General features: G+C 43.0%; 2 protein-coding genes across 8 annotated transcripts; one reads left to right on the forward strand and one right to left on the reverse strand.

Annotated features, from left to right (window-relative positions):
- The first annotated feature begins 787 nt into the window (after positions 1 to 787).
- Positions 788 to 7,200, forward strand: RPS9 (ribosomal protein S9). Of its 2 annotated transcripts, XR_011556880.1 has the most exons (6): positions 788 to 874; positions 2,763 to 2,886; positions 3,970 to 4,092; positions 5,482 to 5,668; positions 5,786 to 5,964; positions 6,950 to 7,200. XR_011556880.1 is itself a non-coding variant. In XM_070728085.1 (5 exons), exons 2-5 carry the CDS (start codon positions 2,790 to 2,792, stop codon positions 7,125 to 7,127), a joined length of 585 nt encoding a protein of 194 aa, XP_070584186.1. In that variant the 5' UTR covers positions 788 to 874; positions 2,763 to 2,789; the 3' UTR covers positions 7,128 to 7,200. The 2 variants fall into 2 exon arrangements, 1 of the variants encoding a protein (XP_070584186.1); XM_070728085.1 differs by lacking the exon at positions 5,786 to 5,964.
- Positions 7,201 to 7,944: 744 nt separating this feature from the next.
- On the reverse strand, positions 7,945 to 21,574 carry LOC139153747 (suppressor of cytokine signaling 3-like). 6 transcript variants are annotated; one of them, XM_070728083.1, is made up of 4 exons: positions 20,757 to 21,128; positions 19,832 to 19,982; positions 15,218 to 15,329; positions 7,945 to 9,776 (listed from the first exon to the last, which is right to left on the reverse strand). In XM_070728083.1, exon 4 carries the CDS (start codon positions 9,724 to 9,726, stop codon positions 9,112 to 9,114), a length of 615 nt encoding a protein of 204 aa, XP_070584184.1. In that variant the 5' UTR covers positions 9,727 to 9,776; positions 15,218 to 15,329; positions 19,832 to 19,982; positions 20,757 to 21,128; the 3' UTR covers positions 7,945 to 9,111. The 6 variants fall into 6 exon arrangements, 5 of the variants coding, with proteins under 5 accessions (XP_070584184.1, XP_070584185.1, XP_070584181.1 ...); XM_070728084.1 differs by having other exon boundaries at positions 15,135 to 15,329; XM_070728080.1 differs by lacking the exon at positions 19,832 to 19,982 and having other exon boundaries at positions 20,757 to 21,574.
- Between the last annotated feature and the right edge of the window lie 801 nt (positions 21,575 to 22,375).

The raw sequence follows: 22,375 nt of genomic DNA on the forward strand, positions 1-22,375 counted from the left end.
AACTCCCAGAATTCCTGAGACAATCATACTAGCTGAGGAATTCTGGGAGTTGAAATCCACAAAGAGCCAACTTTGCCTAACCTTGCCTGGTGTGTAAGTGCACCAGAGTGCCTTCCATCCCCTGTTCTAATGTTTCTTTTTTACTAGTATCATGTATATAAACATTGTTATATCTTTGTATACCACCAATAGGTACTGAAACAAACAAACAAATGGTTAGAAATAGAATCGAATTTTATTGGCCAAGTGTGATTGGACACACAAGGAATTTGTCTTGGTGCATATGCTCTCAGCGTACATAAAAGAAAAAGATACATTTGTCAAGGTTCATGTGGTACAACACTTAATGATTGTCATATGGGTGAAATAAGCAATGAAGAAACAATCAATATTAATAAAAATCTTAGGATACAAGCAATAAGTTACAGTCATACAGTCCTAAGTGGGAAGAAAAGGATGGTAGGAATGATGAAATGAGAATAATGTTCTGCCTTCCCACAAAATCCTTTTGTGGGAAGGCACAACACACTTTGAATGCGTGTTATTCGGCAATGACATCACCCACCCCTCTCTGAGAACGACCGTGGTAACCGCGAGATCTCCTTTAGCAGCAGTTAAAGAACGTAGGAGCCGTAAGACCGCGCGACACTGTCGTCCTTAGCCTTTTAGCCAGTTTCTTTATCATACGAAAATCCAATGCTCATTGGCTAGTACTCTGTGAAGCTCCTCCCGCCAATAGGTCAGGCGTGAAAAATATATCATTTCTATTGGCTGATAGAGAGAGAAGGCGGAGCTGCGAATCATATAAAAGCAGAATCCCCGGATGATTCTCTTCCCTTTTTTTCCTGGTTCTCGTTGTCGCCTGAGGTGGGAGGTAAGGGTGCTTATAATCTTCACAAATTAGGACTCGCGTTAACAGAGTCGAGCAGAGTAAGCGGGGCGGCGGTCAGTGGTCGAAAAAAGTTCGCCTCGGAGCATGTGTGCTCCAAATTCCTTGTGTGTCCGATCACACTCGGCTAATAAAATTCTATCCTGGAGAAGAGTCTCATGGCCTACTCCTGGGAAGCAGAGGAGCGCATGCGCTTGAGAAGCTTGGTGTTCGAGCCTCCATTTTGTACCCGTCCTCTGCTTCCTGCGCGTGCGCGGACCCCGTTGAAGCGGCCCTTTGCATTCATTCATTTTGCAAACTCGGCAGCTCCGGCCTCGTGGCGCCCCAACCTTTCAGGAATTGTGCCATCACATCTGAGAATGAAAGATTGATTATAGGGGTTACTAACATGTCCCCTCCCCCTTATGGGAGGTAGTTTTTATTACGTGGTCTATAGGTTAATCGATCTCCCTGGAATTAGTCCTCTTGCCGCATATAACTTGCTTTTCTAGATGTGAATCACTAGAATAGATTAGAATTATTTATTGGCCAAGTGTGATTAGACACACAAGGGATTTGTCTTTGGTGCATATGCTCTCAGTGTACATTAAAAAAATAGATTTATCAAGAATCATGTAGTACAACACTTGATTGCCATAGTGGTCAATGAAGAGATAATAAAAATCTTAAGGATACAAGCAACAAATTAACAGTCATAAGTGGGAGGAAATGAGTGATGAGAAAAAACTAGTAATAGTAATAGTGCACTATTTTGGGAATGGAGTCTCAAATTGAATTTAAAAAGCTACCTATCAAGGTGTTCTCTCCCATCTGATTTAAGAACAAGTTAGAAAAATAGAAAATCGACCTGTTTTTCAGGTAAAACTGAAATTTGGAGGAAGTGGGTGATCAATTTATTTTGTACTGAATTTATATGCTCCATCAACTGACATGAATGATTGGACAATAAACAGTAAGGACTTAATACAAAAGCCACCTAAAAATATTTTTTAAAAATAAAAATAAGATCATGATGGAATCTCTTAAAAGCTTCATGAATGGCTGCTGAGTGCTGATAATTCTGTATAGGAAGCTTAAGTCTTGCCCATTCAGAGCAAACTGGTGGTTTTTTGAAGTACTGTACGTAGAAGTACGATTTTTCCTCCCTTGAGAACATGTAAGAATTATACTGTAGGTTAAATGAATAGTGAATTTAATAAAAAGGAGAATGAGGTATAAAATAAATCTAGGAATGAAAATAGTGAGTGGGCTGCCCCTTTGTAAACTCTACATATACAGTATTGCATTCTCTTAACTTGAAAGTTTTACATCCTATTGATCTGGTAAATTAGTTTTATAAAAATGCTTCATAAACACCATGAAAGCTTCATCTGTTCTTGAGATCCTGTCCTTCCCTAATTTGGAAATAACACATCACCATGTCAATCAAAAACTTATACAATTACTGTTTTATGTATATGTCTAAATTATATATTTAAATTTAAAAAAATTCATTTAGTTTTTGTATGAAAATATTTTTTCCCATCTTCCTTTGAAGTAATGTCTAGTCAAAAAGAAAGGGGAAAATAACTTATGACTTCTGGCTTGAAGCAATGGAGAATAAATTAGCGAGGCGAGACAGATATACCAGTATAAAAGAGTGGTGCAGTTCACCACTTGTATAAAAAGGTATTCCCTATTAAGAATTAATTGAGAATTGAAAGATGAATGGTTTATGAAATAGTCATGCAGGTACTTAGGTAGTGTTGATTGATATTGCATGATAGTTGAGTCCGCCACAGATTTGAGTGGTATATCAATAGTAATAATATTTACAGTAATTTCATTCTGTTACATGCCTTGCTTTTGTTTAAAATATATTGTCTGTCCATAGGCTTGGCCTGGGTCTCCTTGAGCCAGAATGCCTGTTGCCAGGAGTTGGGTATGTCGGAAGACTTATGTCACCCCCAGGCGGCCTTTTGAAAAATCACGCCTTGATCAGGAGTTGAAACTTATTGGTAAGATTTATTCATTTATTTATGTCTTGATTCTAGAAAAGTTCAACAATCTGTCAAATGAATGGATAACAAAACTATAAATAAATTCATAGCTGCTGTCAAATGAAAATAGTCAATGAAACAGCTTGCCTCTTGGAGAAATGGGTGTTTCTTTAGCACTTTCTAAAAAGAGTTAGACAACCAAGATGGTATCAGGATTCCTCTTGCTTTAAGCAAGGAGTTGGACCTCCAAGATCTCTTCTAGCCATATGATTCTATGAAAAAGATCCCAAGGCTGTTTTGTTTCATCTTTCAAAATGTCACAAAGTTTGAGAAAAAAATACTTTTTAGTTAGGAAATGAATTATCCAATTGAAAAATTAAAACAAAAAGATTAATTTTGATGGGATAAATTGGAAGGGATGATATTTGTCCTAACAAAGATTCAGATTTAATTCTGTCCAGAGGAGAATGGGCTTTTTAAAGAAAACTATTGTGACTTTGATTGGGGGGAACTAATAAGAGAAATGAGAGGGGTTTTTGTTTGTGCATGTATGTGTTTGTGTACACACAACATACCTGAAATGTATACACAACATTTCTCTGAAAAAACTACCCTGGAAACAATTCATACCTGTAGTGAACATACCAAATAATGCTCCTTCTATTTTTTTCATAACAACATTGTAAAGTAAGTTGGAGTGAAATGACTGGCTCATGGTCATCAAGCTGGTTTTCGTGCCTAACATGGAACTAGAACTCACAGCCTCCGGGTTTGTAGTCCAGCATCTTAACCACTATACCAAACTGGCTTTGTGATATTCGAGGCAAAGAAAATTGGAAGGTCCCATTTTTTCTTCTGATTCCTTCTGCACACTTTCCCCCCCTTTTTTCTTTTTTATTTCTGCTCTGTATATTAGTTTTTATGTCTTTTATAAAAGTAATAAAAATTTATACCACAATGGAAGAGGCAATAAAGAACAAGTTTTTCCAGAGGAATGGGGCTAATCCTGAGAAGACCTTACAAGTTGAGAAGAGAATCTCCTTGACTGAATTGCTGTGATCTTTAAAGTAACTGCATTTAAACTCAGAATTCTGTTACTAGGTGAATATGGACTTCGTAATAAACGTGAGGTATGGCGAGTGAAGTTCACTTTGGCCAAGATCCGCAAAGCTGCCCGAGAGCTGCTCACGCTAGATGAGAAAGATCAGCGACGCCTTTTTGAAGGTAATATGGCAAAACTAGATGCTGAATAACAGCTTTGGTGGTGCTGTTGCTTTTGGGACCTATGAGTCACTTGAAGCCTGCTGAATACCTTGATATATTTACCTTTTTCCCCTCATACCAGCTTTGTAAGTCACTAATCAGATTATAAAATAGGTGGTATGTGTTATAAGATTATACAGCCTGGTTTCCACAACATCCATATCTCCGGGACCGCCTTCTGCCGCATGAATCCCAGCGACCGGTTCGGTCCCACATAGTTGGCCTTCTCCGGGTCCCGTCGACTAAACAATGTCGTCTGGCGGGACCCAGGGGAAGAGCCTTCTCTGTGGTGGCTCCGACCCTCTGGAACCAACTCCCCCCTGAGATTAGGATTGCCCCACCCTCCTTGCCTTTCGCAAACTCCTTAAAACCCACCTCTGCCGTCAGGCATGGGGGAACTGAAACATCTCCCCCTTGCCCATGTTGTTTTGGTGTTAGGTTGATTGTGTGCTTGTTTTTTAATATTCTGGGGTTGTTTTTTATGAATTTTGTAGCTTAACATTGTAATTGGATTGGTGGGTATTGGATTTGTTATTATGTATTGTTTTTACTTTGTTGTGAGCCGCCCCGAGTTTACGGAGAGGGGCGGCATATAAATCCAATTAATCTAATCTAATCTTAAATGGGGTCAAGGGAGGAGAGTTAATGTATGAGGGAAGTACCAAACAGGGATTAATTGAGCCAATCACTTTACCACCAGTAGTTGAATTTAGTTGTGAACAGATGTAGTAATGACAAGCTTAAACTATACCCTTTCTAGCTTGCATGCCTCATCCTTTCTTTAAGAAAAAGTTTAAAACAATCTTGTTTATTATGAAATTCACTACCAAGGACAGAAAGGTAAGAAAATACCAGACAGAAAGATTGGCTACAATGTCCAAGCCAGTATTGTGTCAGCCTGAGTAATGAGAAAGAGATTAGTAGTGAAAACGCTGTTACCTGTATTTGCTATTAGAGTTTGCTAAAATACTGCACTCTTTCTGAAATAAATGGGAAGAGTTTCTTGGTATCAATTTTTGAATGTTAAATTAGAATTGGCAACAATCCAATTAAACTAAGTATGTTCTGCAAACAAGGCTGACATTGATTTTGAGGTGTGATTTGCACTTTAATCTCAAGGTCTCTGCTCGGTTAGAAACAGTTATTGATAATATTTTACACAATGTGACGTTCTTGTCCCAATACCATTTCTGTAGTCTAGGATTGCTTTATTTTTTATTTTTGCAAAGCCAGTTACCTCTGGTGGTTGTATCTTTTTCAATTTGTACCCATACATATGCTAATCTGTACATTGTCTCTTAACATATAGAAAGACCTGTTCAGTTTGTTGATGTCTCAAATTTCTCTCAGGCAATGCCTTGCTGCGTCGTTTGGTCAGAATTGGGGTGCTGGATGAAGGTAAAATGAAACTGGATTACATTCTGGGTCTGAAAATTGAGGATTTCCTGGAACGTCGTCTCCAAACCCAGGTCTTCAAACTGGGCCTGGCAAAGTCAATCCACCATGCTCGTGTGCTTATCCGCCAGAGACACATCCGGTATGCTGCTGAGAGCCAAAGTTTGGGGAGTGTAAAGTTAACTATGAACTGTTGACATTGGGTTAGCATCAGAACATGTACTTCTGAAATAACATTTGCAATATCTTTTATATGTAGCCTGTGCGGCGATAATTGTGGCCCTGGCTTGGGCCTTTATATACCACCAAACCCTTTTGTGGATCGAATCCTTGGATAGCTCAATAGACTAGCAGTGTCAAAGCAACTCAAAGATTTCGGCAAGGTTCACTGCGGCTTGGCCGTACACCTTGTGAAGGTCTGCTACATGGGTGGCCAAGGTAACGCCGAGTACTGCTCCTACTTAGCAAGCAGAGCAGTAACCTGATATGTTCCTTCTGTACAAATTGATGGATTTTTGCAATGGGTTGGAGGAAATGTTTACTGTCTTCGGTTGCTGAATTCCAGTAAGCAACCCTAACAAAAAAAGTTGTCAAGAGTTGTAGTTTGACTTTCTACAAGGACTTCATTAATTACTTAATTAAGGGACTACATTCCCTTAATTAAGCATATTTTTTACCACCAGCTGGAATTAGGTAGGTTTTACCTATTATGGGCCATAACAGCAACATTCACATATAAAACAGTTTTCATGGTGCATTGGCTACTTCTCAAAATGTAGTTCCATATCTGTTTTGTAAATCAGTTTGGGATTCTAGTGTACTGGATATGATACATTTACGGTGAGATAAAGTCAGTGATAGGTTCTGTCGTTTACTTGCAAATTGCAGCTGGTACTTGGATCCCTCCCCCCAAAGCAATTTTAAATGGTTTGGAGTGGGGAGGCTGGGGGGGGGGGATAAAACCTGATTAAAATTACAAGGCATAAAATTTGATCATTGTTTCCTGTCTGAATAGGTTACTGTCCTGGCAGCAATAACACTATTCCGATTGCTCTATAAATCACTGTTAGTAACGATTGCTCCTTTAAAGATTGAAACTCCAGTAGAGAATAGCTCAGGGTTGAAACAAGGGGCCCTTGTTATGTTACCTAGCTTGGATAATGATATCTCTATACAAAGACAATCAAGTTTGGAGAGCACAAACATTCCGAGGAAAATTCCAAATGGATCCAGAAGCCCTTTGCAGTCACTCTGCATATGACCCTGAAGTTAGGGCCATTGGGGCTTTGACTTCTGGATGTTGAGGGTAGGCTGTGAACTCAGGAAATATTTGCAGAGCTTGTTTGTTTTGTCAGATATTTCCCACGAGTTCTAGATGAGATTATTTATTCACTAATCTAATCATTTCCTTTCTCCCTCTTAGCGTAAGGAAGCAAGTGGTGAACATCCCTTCCTTCATTGTCCGGCTGGATTCCCAAAAGCACATTGACTTCTCCCTTCGTTCACCTTACGGTGGTGGCCGACCAGGCCGCGTCAAGAGGAAAAATGCCAAGAAGGGCCAGGGCGGTGCTGGCGGCGGAGATGATGAAGAAGAAGATTAAAATGTAGAATATGGTGGGCCGTTGAGCCTATCTTACTAACATCATCCAATAAAAAGTATTCGTGGGTAACATACTGTAGTTTCATAGGCTTTTTTTGCCTCTGGTCACCCAGCAATGAGTTCTGTGAATTCAATTTTGACTTCCCAGGTTGAGATTTTTGCCTCTAGCACAAAGGGATAGAATATGAGAATGGAACAAAGGGAGACTGGGAGTGCAAATAAGCTGGGAGAGGTGACAGGCCTGGCTGTTTTAAGATTGCCACATGGGCACAATTCTCTATATTATTTTACCTCCAACTCAACAACATGCTCCCAAGCCACAATTTCAGATTGGTTTCTTCCCTTTCACTCACTTTCCTTGTTTGTCAAATTTAAACTGAACTGGAGAGGCCATTTCTGATGTGGGCTTTAGTGATTGTTCCCTGCACCTTCAATATCATTTCTCGCTACTTTGCTATACTGTCTCAAGTAAATTATTTCCAAAATGGGTGCACACATACACTACCCCTTTTCCTCTTAGAGGTTATTGGTAAGGTCTTGCAGATAAAAATAGTGCAAAGGTGAACAATAAAAATGAGATAAGCTAGGCTCTGTCCTAAAGGCAGATCTCTGAGGAGATAACATTCCTTCACTGCTAACTTTCACCTCTTGCAAGCTTAGTTACTTTCATTCAGGAAGCCGGAAAGCAAACTGGCCTCTGATAAAAACATACTTTTGCCTATTGTTGGAAAGGAATTGGCTGGGCTTCCCAGTAGGATTCAGGAAGCAGTCGGGCTGGTCAGTAAGAAATGAACTAGAAAGCAAAAGAATCAAGTCAGTTTGCAGATGATCAAGGTTTATTTGAGAGTAGTTTTTAGATTCCTTAAAAACATGAAATGTAGGACTAAAAATTGAATAGTTCTTAAAGAGGAGTATGATTGAGCTGTGCTACCTCAGTGAAAGCTTTGCACAAAATTACCATTTGCAATCACATTCTCTAACCTTTGTGCTGCAAGGTTTGGGATTTTGTTTTTCTTTTTGCTATCAAGTCTATTTCCTTAGAGACTTCCTCACACTTGAGTGGTATATCTTTGCTGGCTGCCTATAAAAACTGAAAAGTCGCTGAACTTTTTTTCCCTTTCTCGTAACTGGTTTCTGAGTCAGCATTCTTGAAAGCTGTCAAGTTACAGTAATGCCCTTTACTGAAGGCGATGACTGGAAATGGGGGAAGGAGAGGTCAGGATCACGCAGGGGTTGAAGTGGCAATGGAGGAGAAGGGCTGCTGCGGATTTGGTGCAGTGGCTTATTGCTCAAAATCTGCCTTCAGACTGGCCTTGGGGTTATCTATATTCTAAAGAAAAACCAGACAAGGATCTTGGTTGTAGATTCAAACATTCTTGTTACTAGATGTACAATCTTCTTGTCCGCCTGAGAGTTTGTAGAGAAAGATGCACAATAGTTGCAGCTAAACACAAAATTCTGTCCTTATTGACTTCACTAGTGGGCAGTGCTGCTGCAGACTTGACAAAATATTCCTTGTACAGTTAGCAGAGATACTTGTCACAAGACTTTCACACAAACTTGGGCACCTTTCAACAATTTTCAACTAAAGAGAACAGTTGGGAGGTGCTTAAAACAACTGCCTATGGACAGAGTGAACATTTTTTGCTATACTACCTGTGCACAAGAAGCATTTGAAATGTGGAAGTGGCTAGCTTGGAAAAAATAGGGAAGGGGATTATACAGGATATGCATCTCTATCTTGTTGACTAACCTACTCTGCCAATCCCTCTTTTCAGATATAATTTTCAATAGCTTTTGGAAGGCTCATTATAAATAGCTCCACAATGAAATGGTTGGCTTATCTGTCAGATGGTTTATTCCAAGAAAAAAATAGCGTTGCATCAGCAATACACTACCTACAACCAGATCTGCTCATCCATTCTAACAAGGAAGGCCCCAACCCTGCATTAATTAAAAGGTCTTAAAACTCATGGTGCTTCCTTTTAGCTGCAGATTGAGTTCAACAATGCCTGGGGGACTGGCAGCCTCTGCAGCTGAGCTCTGGTGTCGCCTCTGCCCTGCACGCTGCCTCGCACCGCCCGCTGACACAGCTCCTGCAAAGTGGGCACCTTGCAACGGAGGGGATGCGAGAGGGCCAAAGGCACCGGAGGTTGGCCCTCACTCTCCAAATAGCAGGGACCCCCTTCCACAGCCCCCAGGCAGAGGTAATACTCAATTAGCTGGACCACGCAACTGAAGGCTGGGGGATGGCCAGCTCCTGGCAAGGCCTCCAGGTGGAAAGCGGAGTCCTGCTGCTGAATACGCAGGTTGGTGATGCCTGTCCTGGTGCGGACACTCAAGGTGAAGAGGTGGTGATGGTCGGAGGAATCTCTCACCAGGAAGACACCAGGAGGCTGGGAAGTCAAGAGCCTCTTGGCTTCCGCTCCGGACAGGCTGCCCCAGTAGAAGCCACTGGCCTCCAATCGTTCCAAGGCACTTTCCACCCGCTCAAACTCTCCAGAGAAACTCTTGAAATGGTAGGAAGGGACGGCAGGGCCTGTCATGGCCACCACGACTGATGCAGATGCCGGTGGGCAGCAACAGCACAGAGGGACCATTGCGCCACCAACTGACTAGTGGGCAGCTTGATCATTTCTCAGAGCTGCATCTGAAAAGGAAGATAAGGTCAATTCACAGAGAGTCACCTGAACATCGCTCGCATTGAACGGGTTTGGCCTGGTTAGTCAAAAGTACTACTGTATTTGGTATGGGCAATCTTCAACTTACATTCATTTAATGGCTGTTCGAAATGACAATGGCACTGAAAACAAAAGCAACTTATGTGATCAATTCTCACCTAAGTTTTCACCTTTGCAGCTTCCTCAGTCATGTCAAAGTTCAGACACTTGGCAGCCAGCATGTACAGTGTTACCTCTACTTAAGAACGCCTCTACTTAAGAACTTTTCTAGATAAGAACCGGGTGTTCAAGATTTTTTTGCCTCTTCTTGAGAACCATTTTCTACTTAAGAACCCAAGCCCGGTGAGAGCGGCACGAAGGCCCCGCCAGTTTCCTGCCATTCTCCTTTTAATCCCGGTCATCTATAGGGCTTTCCTGGGCTGCCAGAGGAGCCTTTCGGTGGCACTTAAGGAGGCTTTGGCAGTCGAGAGCGAACGAAGCATTTTCCTTTCTCTGGGCGCTTGAAGAGAGAATAAACCTGTCCTCCTCCTCCTCCCACCCAAATTCCGAGCTTTTATTTCTTTCCTAATGGGTTTGCATGCATTATTTGCTTTTACATTGATTCCTATGGGAAAAGTTGCTTCTACTTACAAACTTTTCTACTTAAAAAGAACCAATTATGTTCTTAAATAGAGGTATCACTGTATTTACAAGAGTCTCAGGGTCTTGAGATTGTCATTTGCAATCTTGTTATGGAGCTTCTGACAAGCAAAGTTGACGGGGGAAGCCAGATTCGCTTAATGCCAGATGATTCACTTTTTAAAAAAATATAGGGATTTGCTTTAACTATGGCCAAAATAATAAAACGGGGCACGACTCGATTGAGTCCTATCGGCGCAGTGGTTAGAATGCAGTATTGCAGGCTAATTCTGCTGGCTGCCAGCTGCCTGCAGTTCGGTTCCCACGCTCTCAAAGTTGATTCAGCCTTCATCCGTCTGAGGTCCGTAAAATGAGGAACCAGATTGTTGGGGGGAAAGCATGCTGACTAAACCGCTTAGAGAGGGCTGTAAAGCACTGTGAAGCAATATATAAAGTCTGCATGCTATTGCTATTAATTGCCTTGCTTGGCAACAGAAATTTGGAGCTCAATTGTGTTCATAGGTGAAGGGTGACCTGTATTTGAATGACAGAAAGAGGTTGCTCATTGAAAAAATGGGCATAGAGATAAGTGCAGTGAGTCTATTTCTTTATGCATTGCATAGATTCCCCTTTTGGAGAGAGATAAGTTTTGTGTGTACATAGACACACACAACACAACATAAGAGGCTCAAACACAGCTGTGGAACTCATTAGCTGCCCTTGGGCCAATAACAATATATCAAGTCTACTTCACCAAGCCTTTTTATTAAAACAAAGGAGGAAAGGGAACTCCTTACCTAACCTTAATCTCCTAGTTAAAAATATGATATAAATCCAATAGATTTATTTATTTATTTATTGGATTTGTATGCCGCCCCTCTCCGTAGACTCGGGGCAGCTAACAGCAGTAATAAAAAACATCATATAAATCCAATACTAAAACAACTAAAAACCCTTATTGTAAAAACCAAACATCCCTACAAACAAACATAACATGCATAAATTGTAAAGACCTAGGGGGAAAGAATATCTCAGTTCCTCCATGCCTGATGGCAGAGGTGGGTTTTAAGGAGCTTACGAAAGGCAAGGAGGGTGGGGGCAATTCTAATCTCCGGGGGGAGTTGGTTCCAGAGGGCCGGGGCCACCACAGAGAAGGCTTTTCCCCTGGGCCCCGCCAAATGACATTGTTTTGTTGACGGGACACGGAGAAGGCCCACTCTGTGGGACCTAACCGGTCGCTGGGATTCATGCGGCAGAAGGCGGTCTTGTAGATACCCTGGTCCGGTGCCATGAAGGGCTTTATAGGTAATGACCAACACTTTAAATTGTGCCCAACAATTGAATAAATGAGAGCCTGTTTGGTCCAACGGTTAAAATATCAGGCTAGAAACCAGGAGACTGTGAATTCTAGTCCTGCCTTGGGTAGGAAAGCTGACCGGGTGACTTTGGGCCAATCATTCTGTCTCAACTCATGACGCCAGGCTTCGGGGACAATTCACCCGATCAACTCCTGCCTCAACCAACAGATCAATATTCAAAAGTAGCATTTCACAGAAAAAGTAATGGAAGCTTGGAACCAACTTTCAGCAGAAGCAGTGGGACCGGGATTTGAACCTGGGCAGTCTGCCTGTAAAGCAATAGCTTTAACCTTTAAGTTATGGAGAAGAACAGAGGTCTAGGCAAGAGGGGGCTAAGCATTACTCCCACAGACAACATTACATGATCTGTACCAGCGGTGCAATCTTCTTACCTTCCCTACAGATTTGGAAGCATGCACGAAGAGTGCTTTTTCACTGTGTGCATGCGCAGAATAAAATTTCCCCAAAGTGGAAAGCATAGCGTGGAAATAAATGTTATTCTAACTTCTGGCCTGGGTTTCTACTTTTTCAATTTATGGCAGTTTTTGAAAAAGACTCTCAGAAACAGCTTCTTCCACTTGCTACGTGTTGGATTGCTAGCCATTGCTTCTTCCCCTTTCCTCCTTTCTGCTATCGAGCCCGGAGACTTCTCTTGCTAAGAGCAGCTTCCTTTTCTGATCAACTTAACTTCTTTAAAAAAGTGTTTAATCTCACCGTCGATCTCAGTTACAAGATGGTTTTGAAACTATTACGTAACTCAGAACATGTTTAGGCCAGAGAAAGCAGGATTCTGTTTCAAAATTGGAGGGCTTGTTATTGGTTGAAAGAATGAGCTGGACCTTCAAAGATTTAAAAAAAAAATCTAACTCAGCAACTATTGAAGTGAGAACTGGAGAAAGGAATCAGTCCAGGATTGGTAAAGAGAATTAGCCTGCAGCTTGCGAAAGGAAAACCAAAGACCCTTCCCAGTTGACTCTGATGTCTAATGGCTGCCTAGCCAACATGTCCACTTTCTTGACAAAAACACAGTAGAGGTTTTCTTCTAGGGCAAGGTCTGCAACCTGCAGCTCCAGAGCTGCATACGGCTCTTTGGGCCTTCTGCTGTGGCTCCCTGTCAGGTAACCCCACCACTCTCCCCTCCCAGTCACTCTCACCTCACTTGAGAAGTTAAGGCCGACAGCAGAGGATGGAGAAGCTGTTGGAGCCGATTCTCCGGCACCTCACTCTTTCTAGAGCAGTGATGGCGAACCTTTTCTCCTGCAGGTATCAAAAGCGCATATCCAATACCTGGTGAGACAAAAACAGCCTCCCCTGTCCCTCGGAGGCTCTTTGGAGGCTGTGAGCAGCCCGTTTCCTGACTTCTGCTGAGCCTGGTAGGCCCATTTTCGCCCTCCCCTGCTCCCCAGAGGCCCTCGGGAAGCCAAAAATGGCCTCCCAGAGCCTCTGCACAAGCCAAAAATCAGATGGTTGGCATGCAGCCCATGCGTGCTGGAACTGAGCTAGAGCAACAGCTTGTGTTCCAGGAAATATGGCACATGAGCACCAGAACCTATGGCACGCATGCCATAGGTTCGCCATCACTAGTCTAGAGTTTCTTCCAGCTCTTGTTGGACATGGCTCAGTCGCTTGGGGTAACGCACAACCTGCTCTCTGCCCCAAGACACTGGCCCAACCTGTCCGTAAGCGATGCTGGCCTTGCTAATACGAGGGCTGGCGGGGTGGGAATGGGATCCGGGAAGATGACAGAAAGGGGGATGGGACCACAACGCCCAGCCACTGCTTTAAAATGTAGATGTGGGACTTTCACGCCGGAGGACGCTTTTCAATTAAAGCTGGTGTGTGTGTGTGCATACCCTAGCTGGTGTGGCAGGGCTGGGAGAGGGTGCGCACAAGTGGGAAGACCATCCTCAAGCAAATACCTGCCAACCCTGCACAAGCCTTTGCTGCAGGTGGGCAGAATCTGTCCGCTTGCTTGAGGAGGGTCCCACCGCTTGGGTGCATTCTCCCGGCCTTGCCACTGCTGGCCGGGAGGTCGGGAGAAGGAGGAAGCTCCCCGGAGCCTTAATGCAGGAGTTTGCGCCTGCCACACGCAGCCTAAGAGCTGCAGGAAGAGGGGGGACACGGCAAGGCCAAGGCCGGAGCATTAGGGCAGGCCTTCGTGCCACATTCGCACTCACATCCTGCTGCACAAGGGGGGAGGGGAAAGGTGAGAGAGAGAAAAGGGAAGTCTCCCTTTTTCTCCCTCATCTCTCTGTCCCTCACATGTGTGTGCGCACACACATACAAGCAGGATACCCTCCTGGGCCGGGCTCATGGCAGCAGCAATGGCAGCTCCTCCTGCTGCTGCTGCCGCCACTGCGTGTTGAGGTGAGTAGTCAACCGTGCTGCGCCGGAGTGCCAGAGCTCCTCACCCTTGCATTCGGCAGCGTTGGCAGCTGCTCCTCCTTTCCTGAGCCAACACGAAGGGGACCAGTGAGCTCCCCGTAAAGGACGCAGAGTCACAAAAAGCAGCTGGACACTGATGGGGTGGAGAAACCCTAAGGGCGCTAGGGCCAGAGAGAGAAATGAGAAATTGATGGAGAAAATAAGAGAGGAGAAAGAGAGAGAGAGGGGGAAACAAATGAGACAGAAGAAGAAAGAAAAATAAAAGCTGATAAAGGAAAAAAACAAATGAGAGGGAGAGAAAGAAATGAGATAGAAAAGGGGAGAAAAAGAGACAGAAATGGGAAAATGATGGAGAGAAATGAGAGAAGGGGGAAGGAAGGAATGGCAGGAAGGAAGGAAGGAAAGAAGGAAGAAAAATGGAAAAATGTTGGAGGGAGAGAAATGAGAGAAGGGGGAAGGAAGGAATAGCAGGAAGGAAGGAAGGAAAGAAGGAAGAAAAATGGAAAAAATGTTGGAGGGAGAGAAATGAGAGAAGGGGGAAGGAAGGAATAGCAGGAAGGAAGGAAGGAAGGAAGGAAGGAAGAAAAATGTTGGAGGGAGAGAAATGAGAGAAGGGGGAAGGAAGGAATAGCAGGAAGGAAGGAAGGAAGGAAGGAAGGAAGGAAGAAAAATGGAAAAATGTTGGAGGGAGAGAAATGAGAGAAGGGGGAAGGAAGGAATAGCAGGAAGGAAGGAAGGAAGGAAAGAAGGAAGGAAGGAAGAAAAATGGAAAAATGATGGAGGGAGAGAAATGAGAGAAGGGGGAAGGAAGGAATAGCAGGAAGGAAGGAAAGAAGGGGTGAGGAAAAAAGAGAGAAAAGCAGGAATGTTGAGGGAGGGGAGAAAGAGAGAGAGAGAGAAAGAGACCCATTTCCCACAGAAGGCATGGCGACTGGGTGGGAGTGACATTGAGTTGGCCACACCCACCCAGGTTTTGTGGCTCCTAGTGTTTTCTTTTCTGTGGGGAAACTGGTCCAAATGGCTCTTTTAAGTGTTTTAAGATTGCATACCTTAAAGGGTGAGATCTTTTCTCAAATTCCTCATCCTCAGTTTCTAACGGTCATCCATTTGAACACTTTAGATCCAACCTGCTTAACTTTTTTCAAGGTCAGACAAGGTCACCTGCAATGAAATGTACTTTTGAGAGAATCTACTGGAATTCCTGCCAAACATCTTCAAGAAGCAAATATTAGAATGACCGACGTCTGCTTTCTCTCAAATTGTTGCCCTTGCTGATTTGTAAGTAGCACAGTTAGTTCTTAAGTGGACCAGAATTTCCATCACTAAACAATGAGGTCATTAAGTGAATTATACCTCATTTTGATCAAGTGACTGCAGGGATGTTGGGGTAGTTGCAATTGCAGTCCTTCCCCCCACCCCCCAGCACCATTATAAGTCTGAGCAGTCATTAAACTAATGGTTGTAAGTCAAAAATTATCCATAAGTCATTTGACATTCTCAAGCATGTGACCCTTCAGATGCACAATTTCTCATTATTACATGTCAGCTGGGGATAATGGGACTTGTAATGAATCTGGAGACCCACCAGATTGAGGAAGCCTACTCTTAAATCTTCATCTGATCCTATAAAATGCCTCTAATTGAAGTATCTTAAAATCCTGGGAGAATTGCAAGTAGCAGCTCCTGGTTCAGTTTATATAGGTTCCAAAGCTAAGCAGGGTGAGTCCTGGTTAAGATTTGGATGATAACTTTCCAGGGAATTTCATGGCTGAAAACGAGAGCAGGAAGTGGAAAAAAATGACCAAAATTATTAGGATTATGATTATGATGCCAAGAAAACTAAATGCCTGTGTTCATGAAATCAACAGGAGCTGGCCAGAATACAGTATAAGAATATGTCTGGCCTTGGGCAATATTTGGTCATGTTGTTTATTTTTAAGCTTATTTCCTCTAAATGTACAGATTAAAAATAATTGCAACAATGGGGAATCTACATAAATCAGGACTGTATGCTTGGGTTCCTCAGGATCTCTGATTTTGGCATTCACCTTGGAGACATTCCATTGCCCCACCCAGTAATATAATCCGTGCTTTTGGTATCCCCCCAGAATGGTATATAATTAATACATCAATTATAATAAATAATATATAGTATCTTAAATTTTGCCTCTTGAGTCTCTGGATAGAAGGCTTCATTTACACCACATTCCAAAATTATCTCATGTAATCAGTCAGATTAATAAGAATTAGATCTATTATTCTATTGTTACCATGGTTTTTTTTTTAAAAAAAATCTTTTTGCCAGAAGAATATAAGATATATTAAAATTATTTGTCTATTTCCCTGCAAATAAATTTTTTTAATACAAAGATCACCAACAACAAAAGGAGGATCATCAACTTCAACTCTATCAGGAAAAAAAAATTCTGGGACTATATCACTAAATAGCAGTAGGTTGTCGGTGGCATATTTGGCAACTCATCTTCATTAACGTTTCCGTGCATTTAGAAATCTAGTGAATTTGTCTTGGAGAAAGAAGTAAATCTGCAATTGTACTTACAACTGCGATAAAGATTAGAAGCCACTTCTTTATAGTTTTTCTTTATTTTCTATTTTTCTTCTATCTTTTTGCATTTTAGTTTTCTCTTTTGTTCCTTCGTTTTCCTTTTTTGTTCTATTTTAGATTGTACTCATTTTAATCTTATTTTTAAAATCTTTAATAAAGGTTATATTAAAAAGAAAAAAAAGAAATCTATTGTCTCTTCTCCTAAAATACAATATTGGTATCTTGAGGGCACAGTATTTTCTTGCGTGGGAAATAAGACAAGTCCCGACAGTTTTCCTGGCTACATTTCTTTGAAGTGTTTCTTATTATATTGCTTCCTTCCTAGGCTGGGATTGAATGGTTCAAAATGCCCCAGGTGGCTACATGCCTACGGCAAGACTAGAATTTCAAGTCTCCTGTTTTCTAAGCCTTAAACCACTGCACAAAAAAATAAGAAGACATTCGACTTATAGCCACAATTGAGCCCCAATTTTTCTGTCGCTAAGTGAGACACTTGATAAGTGAGTTTGCCCCATTTTACGATCTTTCTTGTCACAATAATTATGTGAATCACTGCAATTGACAATTGTTAAGTAAACCTGGCTTCCCCGTTGATTTTGCTGATCAGAAGGTTGCAATAGTCGGAGGCCTTCAAACTTGGCAACTTTTATGATTTGTGGATTTCAATTCCCAGAATTCTCTGGCAGTCCACAAGTCTTAAAGTTTTCAAGTTTGGGGACCCCTGTAATAGTTGATCACGTGATCTCGGGACACAGCAATGGTTATAAATACGAACCAGTTGCAAAGCGTCTGAATTTTGATCATGTGACCATGGAAATGTTGCAATGGTCGTAACTGTGAAAAATGGTCTTCAGCCCCATTTTTCAGTGGCGTTGTAACTTTAAATGGTCACTAAATGAACCGTTGTTAAGTCGAGGACTATTCTTTGTTTTTAACTAATCTGCGAATAATACTTTACTGGGGAGGCAGAAAATTTAGCAGTTGAAAAGTCACAATATCACAGCAGTAAAGATTCTAACCTCCTGTTCAGATTCCTCCTGAAAAACCGAAGTGAGGTTTTGCTTCTTTGCAAATATAATTCCACGCGAAACTTTTTAATTTTTTTGTTTTTTGCTTTAAAAAGCATGCCCTGAAGTGGCCTCACACAGGAAAACGTGGCCCACTTTAAGGGGAGCAGCATCGGAACTCAAACTTGTCAACTTTAGGTCATTCCCAATCTACATCCGACCTAGAAGGAATCTGTTTAGCTGCCAGCAGAATTAACGAGGTTAGTTCTGTAAATATAACACATGGGATATGAACTCTGGGATATGAACTCTCTGCTAGTCTCTCCCAATTCCAAAATCCTCTGAATTTTCGTCTGCTCCAGATAAGCAAATCCTGGACATAAATCAACCTTCCCCTGTGTGGTTCCGTTGTGCAACAGAAAATAAGGAGACCAGAGAAAGGGGGCTTAAGTACATTAATAGAGGTGGTCCTGGTTCAGCCCTTGTCATCTCCACTTAGAAACCGACTGAGTAGCAAGTAGTAGAGAGCAAGATCTGACATTAACAGGCTAAATAAATCAATAGCTTGTACTGAAGTACAAGCAACTAGTGACAGCTCCTATAGCCCGAAGCACCTCCCCTCAAAAGAGGCTCTTAGGCCTCTGAATGAATCACTCTTCTTATCTGCCAATAACTCTAGAAGATGCATCCTTTTTATCTTACATTTGGGGTATTAAGAGGAAATGTCCACCATTTGGAGCCAGTTTGGTTTACTCCAGTGATTAAGGCACTAGATTAAGTTCAAGTGGGTCCCTCTCTTAGCCTGGGTCACCTTCCCTCAACCCAACCTACCTCACAAGGTTGTTTTGTGTGTGTGGGGGGGTATGGAAATAGGAGAAGGAAGGTTTGTTTGTTTATATATTTATTTATTAATCGGATTTATATGCCACCCTTCTCCAAGGACCTGGGGCGGCTTATGTGTTGGATCTGATGGTTGCCTTGTTATTTGCAAAAATAATAAAGGCAGGATATAAATAAATACATACTTTTTAGTATGCTTCTATATGATGAAGAACAATTTTTGTCATTACAGAAGGTTTGACAAAATAAAAGCATCATCCACTGAGGAAAGAATTCTTAAACTTTGTTTGTTTCAACAGAATGAGAATATAATAGGAGTAATCTTTGGAGTGTCCATTTAAGATTATTTTTACTGTATTAGCTTGGACCGGGCTGTGACTTTGAACAAAAATTCACCCTGCTCTTTTGAGCCCATACAGATACTCCCCAACTTTCAAGCATTCATTTAGTGATGGTTTGAAATTGCACCACCACTGAAAAAAAGTGACTTGATTTTCATAATTAGAATAATCTGCTGCATCCCCAAGTGATTAAAATGCAGACATTTGGCAACTGGTACATATTTATGACAATTGCAATGTCCTGGAGTCCTGTGATCACCTTTTGCGGCCTTCTGACCAGCAAAGTCAATGGAGAAGCCAGACTCAATTAACAACCACGTTATACACTTAACAACTGCAATAGTTTATTTAATAACTATGGTACTCATAAAATGGATTAAAATTCACTTAAAGCTGTCTTGCTTAGCAATGGAAATTTTTTAGCTCAACTGTGTGTGGTCCTTAAGTCAAGGGCTACTTGTACCCTACCTCAATAAATTTGCTTTCATTTTCTTCCTACTTAAACTGAGTTGATACGATTAATTCTCCAGTGACAGGAGAAAAAAAATCCCCCTCTCATTTTTGGCACTTTTAAAGGATCCTCTACTTTAAAATGTGCTTATCTGCACAAAAACCAAACAGCAGCTTCCTCCACAAATTTTCTCCCACAGTTGCAGCTGCAAAAGATGGAAGCTTGTGTAATTCTCCAGGCTAAATGATGTTCTAACAAATTACTTTGATTTTTGCTGTTGGCTTTTATTCTTTTCTCATAACTGCCGGTGCGAAATAGCTCGAAGCAAGAGGAGGCTGTTAGTGGATAGTTACAGATTAATGAAAGAAATGGGAAAATCATGGCTGGCAAACAAAACTTTATTACAGGTTTGGTCTGGTGTTGGAAGCAAGAAACCGAGACCGCCTTCTACCACCTACCTCCCAGCTACCGGTTAGAGCTCACAGGGCTGGTCTTCTTCCGTCTGTCAGCTAAACAGTGTGGGCTGGCGGGTCTGCAGTGGAGAGCCTTCTCTGTGGTTGCCCCGACTCTCTGGAATCAGCTGCCTCCTGAGACCACCTTATTGGCCTTCTGGAAAGCGGTAAAGACCTGGCTTTTCCGACAGACCTCGGGCTATTGACCTCGGGGAATGACTAGGGAGGTCAGCCCATGAATGTATGGATGACTGTAACTATTTAAAAGTGAAACGTCTTTTATATTGATTTATACCTGTTTTTTATTGTGAGCCACCCTGAGTCCCAAGGGAGTTGGGCGACACAGAAATTTTAATAAATAAATAAACCCACTTGCATGAAATCTATGTTAAAATGCAGGGTTCCCCCCCCCCACTACAGACAGAGAAAGACACACTCGAGTATTCCTAGCCATGCATGCTGTTAGGTTTAAAAGTTGGGAGGGCGTCAAATAGGAAAAAATTGGCTATTTCGCATTGTACCGTTCCTAATCTTTTACAAAGCCGCTTAAACTTTGCAGGACTAAATCGCTCGGACGTAAATTTGAATTTTGCCAGATTCCAAGTTCCTATTGCATCTGATTGTGGAGTTATTATTCTTATTCGGCAACCTAAGGGTGGTCTTCCAGCCTCCCCCGTCCTAAAACAAAATAAAAAAATTAAGCGCCAAACCCAGATTGGAGCTTTCCGCCTCGGTTTACTCTTCAAATAAACCAGCGTCGGAAGAGTTTTCCATAGTCCACTACTAACCCCGAAAGTCCGGGCGCCGATCTCTTGCTTATGAATGGCTGGAAAGGGTTTTCTTTGCTTCCCAACTTTCGCAGCTCCCCCAGCCTCCACCCACAGCTTGGGAAACAATGTCTCCCGAAAGCCCAAAGTTTCCCTAAACTTACCTTTGTTTGGCGAGGAAAGCCGAGGGGTGCCTGGGTTTCTCCGGCGAGCGGGAAAACGAAAGGGGGACGAGCAAATCGATTTAAAATACGGACTCGGCTTTGCAGGCTGGGCTGCGGGAAGCCAGTCCGGTGCGATCTCCCCTTTCCCCCATCTTTCGGGCGGCGGCGGGAGGATGGAGGTGGGCGAAAGACGCACCGCGCGTCGGGATGGTCTCGGACGGAGCGTTTGCCTCCCCAGCTCGGACGGGGGAAGAGTAGAAAGAGGTGGAAGTTTACGGGGCTGGGGGTGGGGTGGGGGAGGAGGGAGGAGGAGGGTGGAAGAACAGCGCCAATCTATTTCCTTTGGCCAAAGAATCGCGGCCCCTCTCTGGTTTCCTGGAAATGCGTGTGAATGTACGTGCGCGTTTCTGAAGCGAGAAGCGCCTTTCCCGTTAGCGGAGGAATCGGAGAAGGCGAAGGGGGGGGGGGGGTTGATGTCCGACGATTTCGGATACAATCAGAGGGGGGGGGGGAGAGGCTTAAAGGGCAGGGGACAAAGTGCCAAAGAGTTTGCAATAATCGTTCGGCGGCTCCGATTGGATATTGTGTGTATATATAAATGTATATACGTATGATAAACATAGACGCATTTGTCAAAGAAAAGAGGCTAGATGCCTCGAGCTTGGTGTCTGGTGTGTGTGTGTGTGTGCGCGTGCATTTGATTGTTGAGTTTTTATTTTTATTCGGCAACCTAAGGGTGGTCTTCCAGCCTCCCCCCCCCCCCGTCCTGAGAAGCGGGGGTGGGGAGGGAGCGTGGCCGACTATTTATTTTTATGAATGGTCGCCACTTTCATTGGTCGCTGGGGAGTGGCTGACAAGGCTGTGATTGGCAGGAAGTGGCTGTATCAACCCCGCGCGCCCCTCCCCCTCCCCTCTTGCTGCTGTTGCTGCTGCTGCTTCTCTCCCCCCGCCCCCCCCCCCGGGTGATTCCTGGAAGTGTGAGGAACTGTTGGTAAGGAGGAGGGGAATGCGAGTTGGTTCCCGCCTCCGCCTATCTCTGCAGTGGAAGACGGGTTGGGTAAGGTGATCGGGCCTTTGGAGGGAGATCCCCCGCTCGCCCGAAGCGGCGCACCTTTCCTTTTTAACCCTCTCGGTGCAAGGAAGAGGGGGGTGGGCGTAAAAAAAGGTCGAGGAAGCGACCAATGGCAAGCTGCCCTCTCCCCTCCCGCCCCCTAATTCACTCGTAAGTCGCCTACTCTGGGGTGAGACGTGCGAGCGAAAGGGGAGGGGGCTTGCCTTGGTCTGCATTATGCGGCGCATTTGTTTGGCCCCCGGTCCTCCGTGCGGCCCCGAGTTTGCACAGTTGTGAATGCGGGCAGTTTGGATCGGTGGATTTCACGTGCGTGTATTCTCCGTGGAGAGAATCCCGTGGATTGAGTGGCGGCGGCGGCTTTTCGCTTTGCACGATGGGTCGGGGCCTTTCACAACACACTAAGCTATTTATTTATTTATTTTGTCCAATACACAATGAGGATTTTAGTGGGTATATATCTATACACATAATAAAATGCATGATGAAGGTTATAGAGGAGATACTCATAGTAAAATATATGTAAGAAAGAATAGAAAAGAAGGTATAG

Source organism: Erythrolamprus reginae, chromosome Z, assembly GCF_031021105.1.
Source record: "Erythrolamprus reginae isolate rEryReg1 chromosome Z, rEryReg1.hap1, whole genome shotgun sequence".
Lineage (NCBI taxonomy): Eukaryota > Metazoa > Chordata > Lepidosauria > Squamata > Dipsadidae > Erythrolamprus > Erythrolamprus reginae.

What these genes read in the sequence shown, in the direction of transcription:
- RPS9 (XM_070728085.1), top strand. Translation starts at nt 2,790, where the DNA reads ATGCCTGTTGCCAGGAGTTGGGTATGTCGGAAGACTTATGTCACCCCC. An exon ending in TCAGCGACGCCTTTTTGAAG is followed by an intron (nt 4,093 to 5,481) that starts GTAATATGGCAA and finishes AATTTCTCTCAG; the next exon opens with GCAATGCCTTGCTGCGTCGT. An exon ending in ATCCGCCAGAGACACATCCG is followed by an intron (nt 5,669 to 6,949) that starts GTATGCTGCTGA and finishes TCTCCCTCTTAG; the next exon opens with CGTAAGGAAGCAAGTGGTGA.
- LOC139153747 (XM_070728080.1), bottom strand. Translation starts at nt 9,726, where the DNA reads ATGGTCCCTCTGTGCTGTTGCTGCCCACCGGCATCTGCATCAGTCGTG.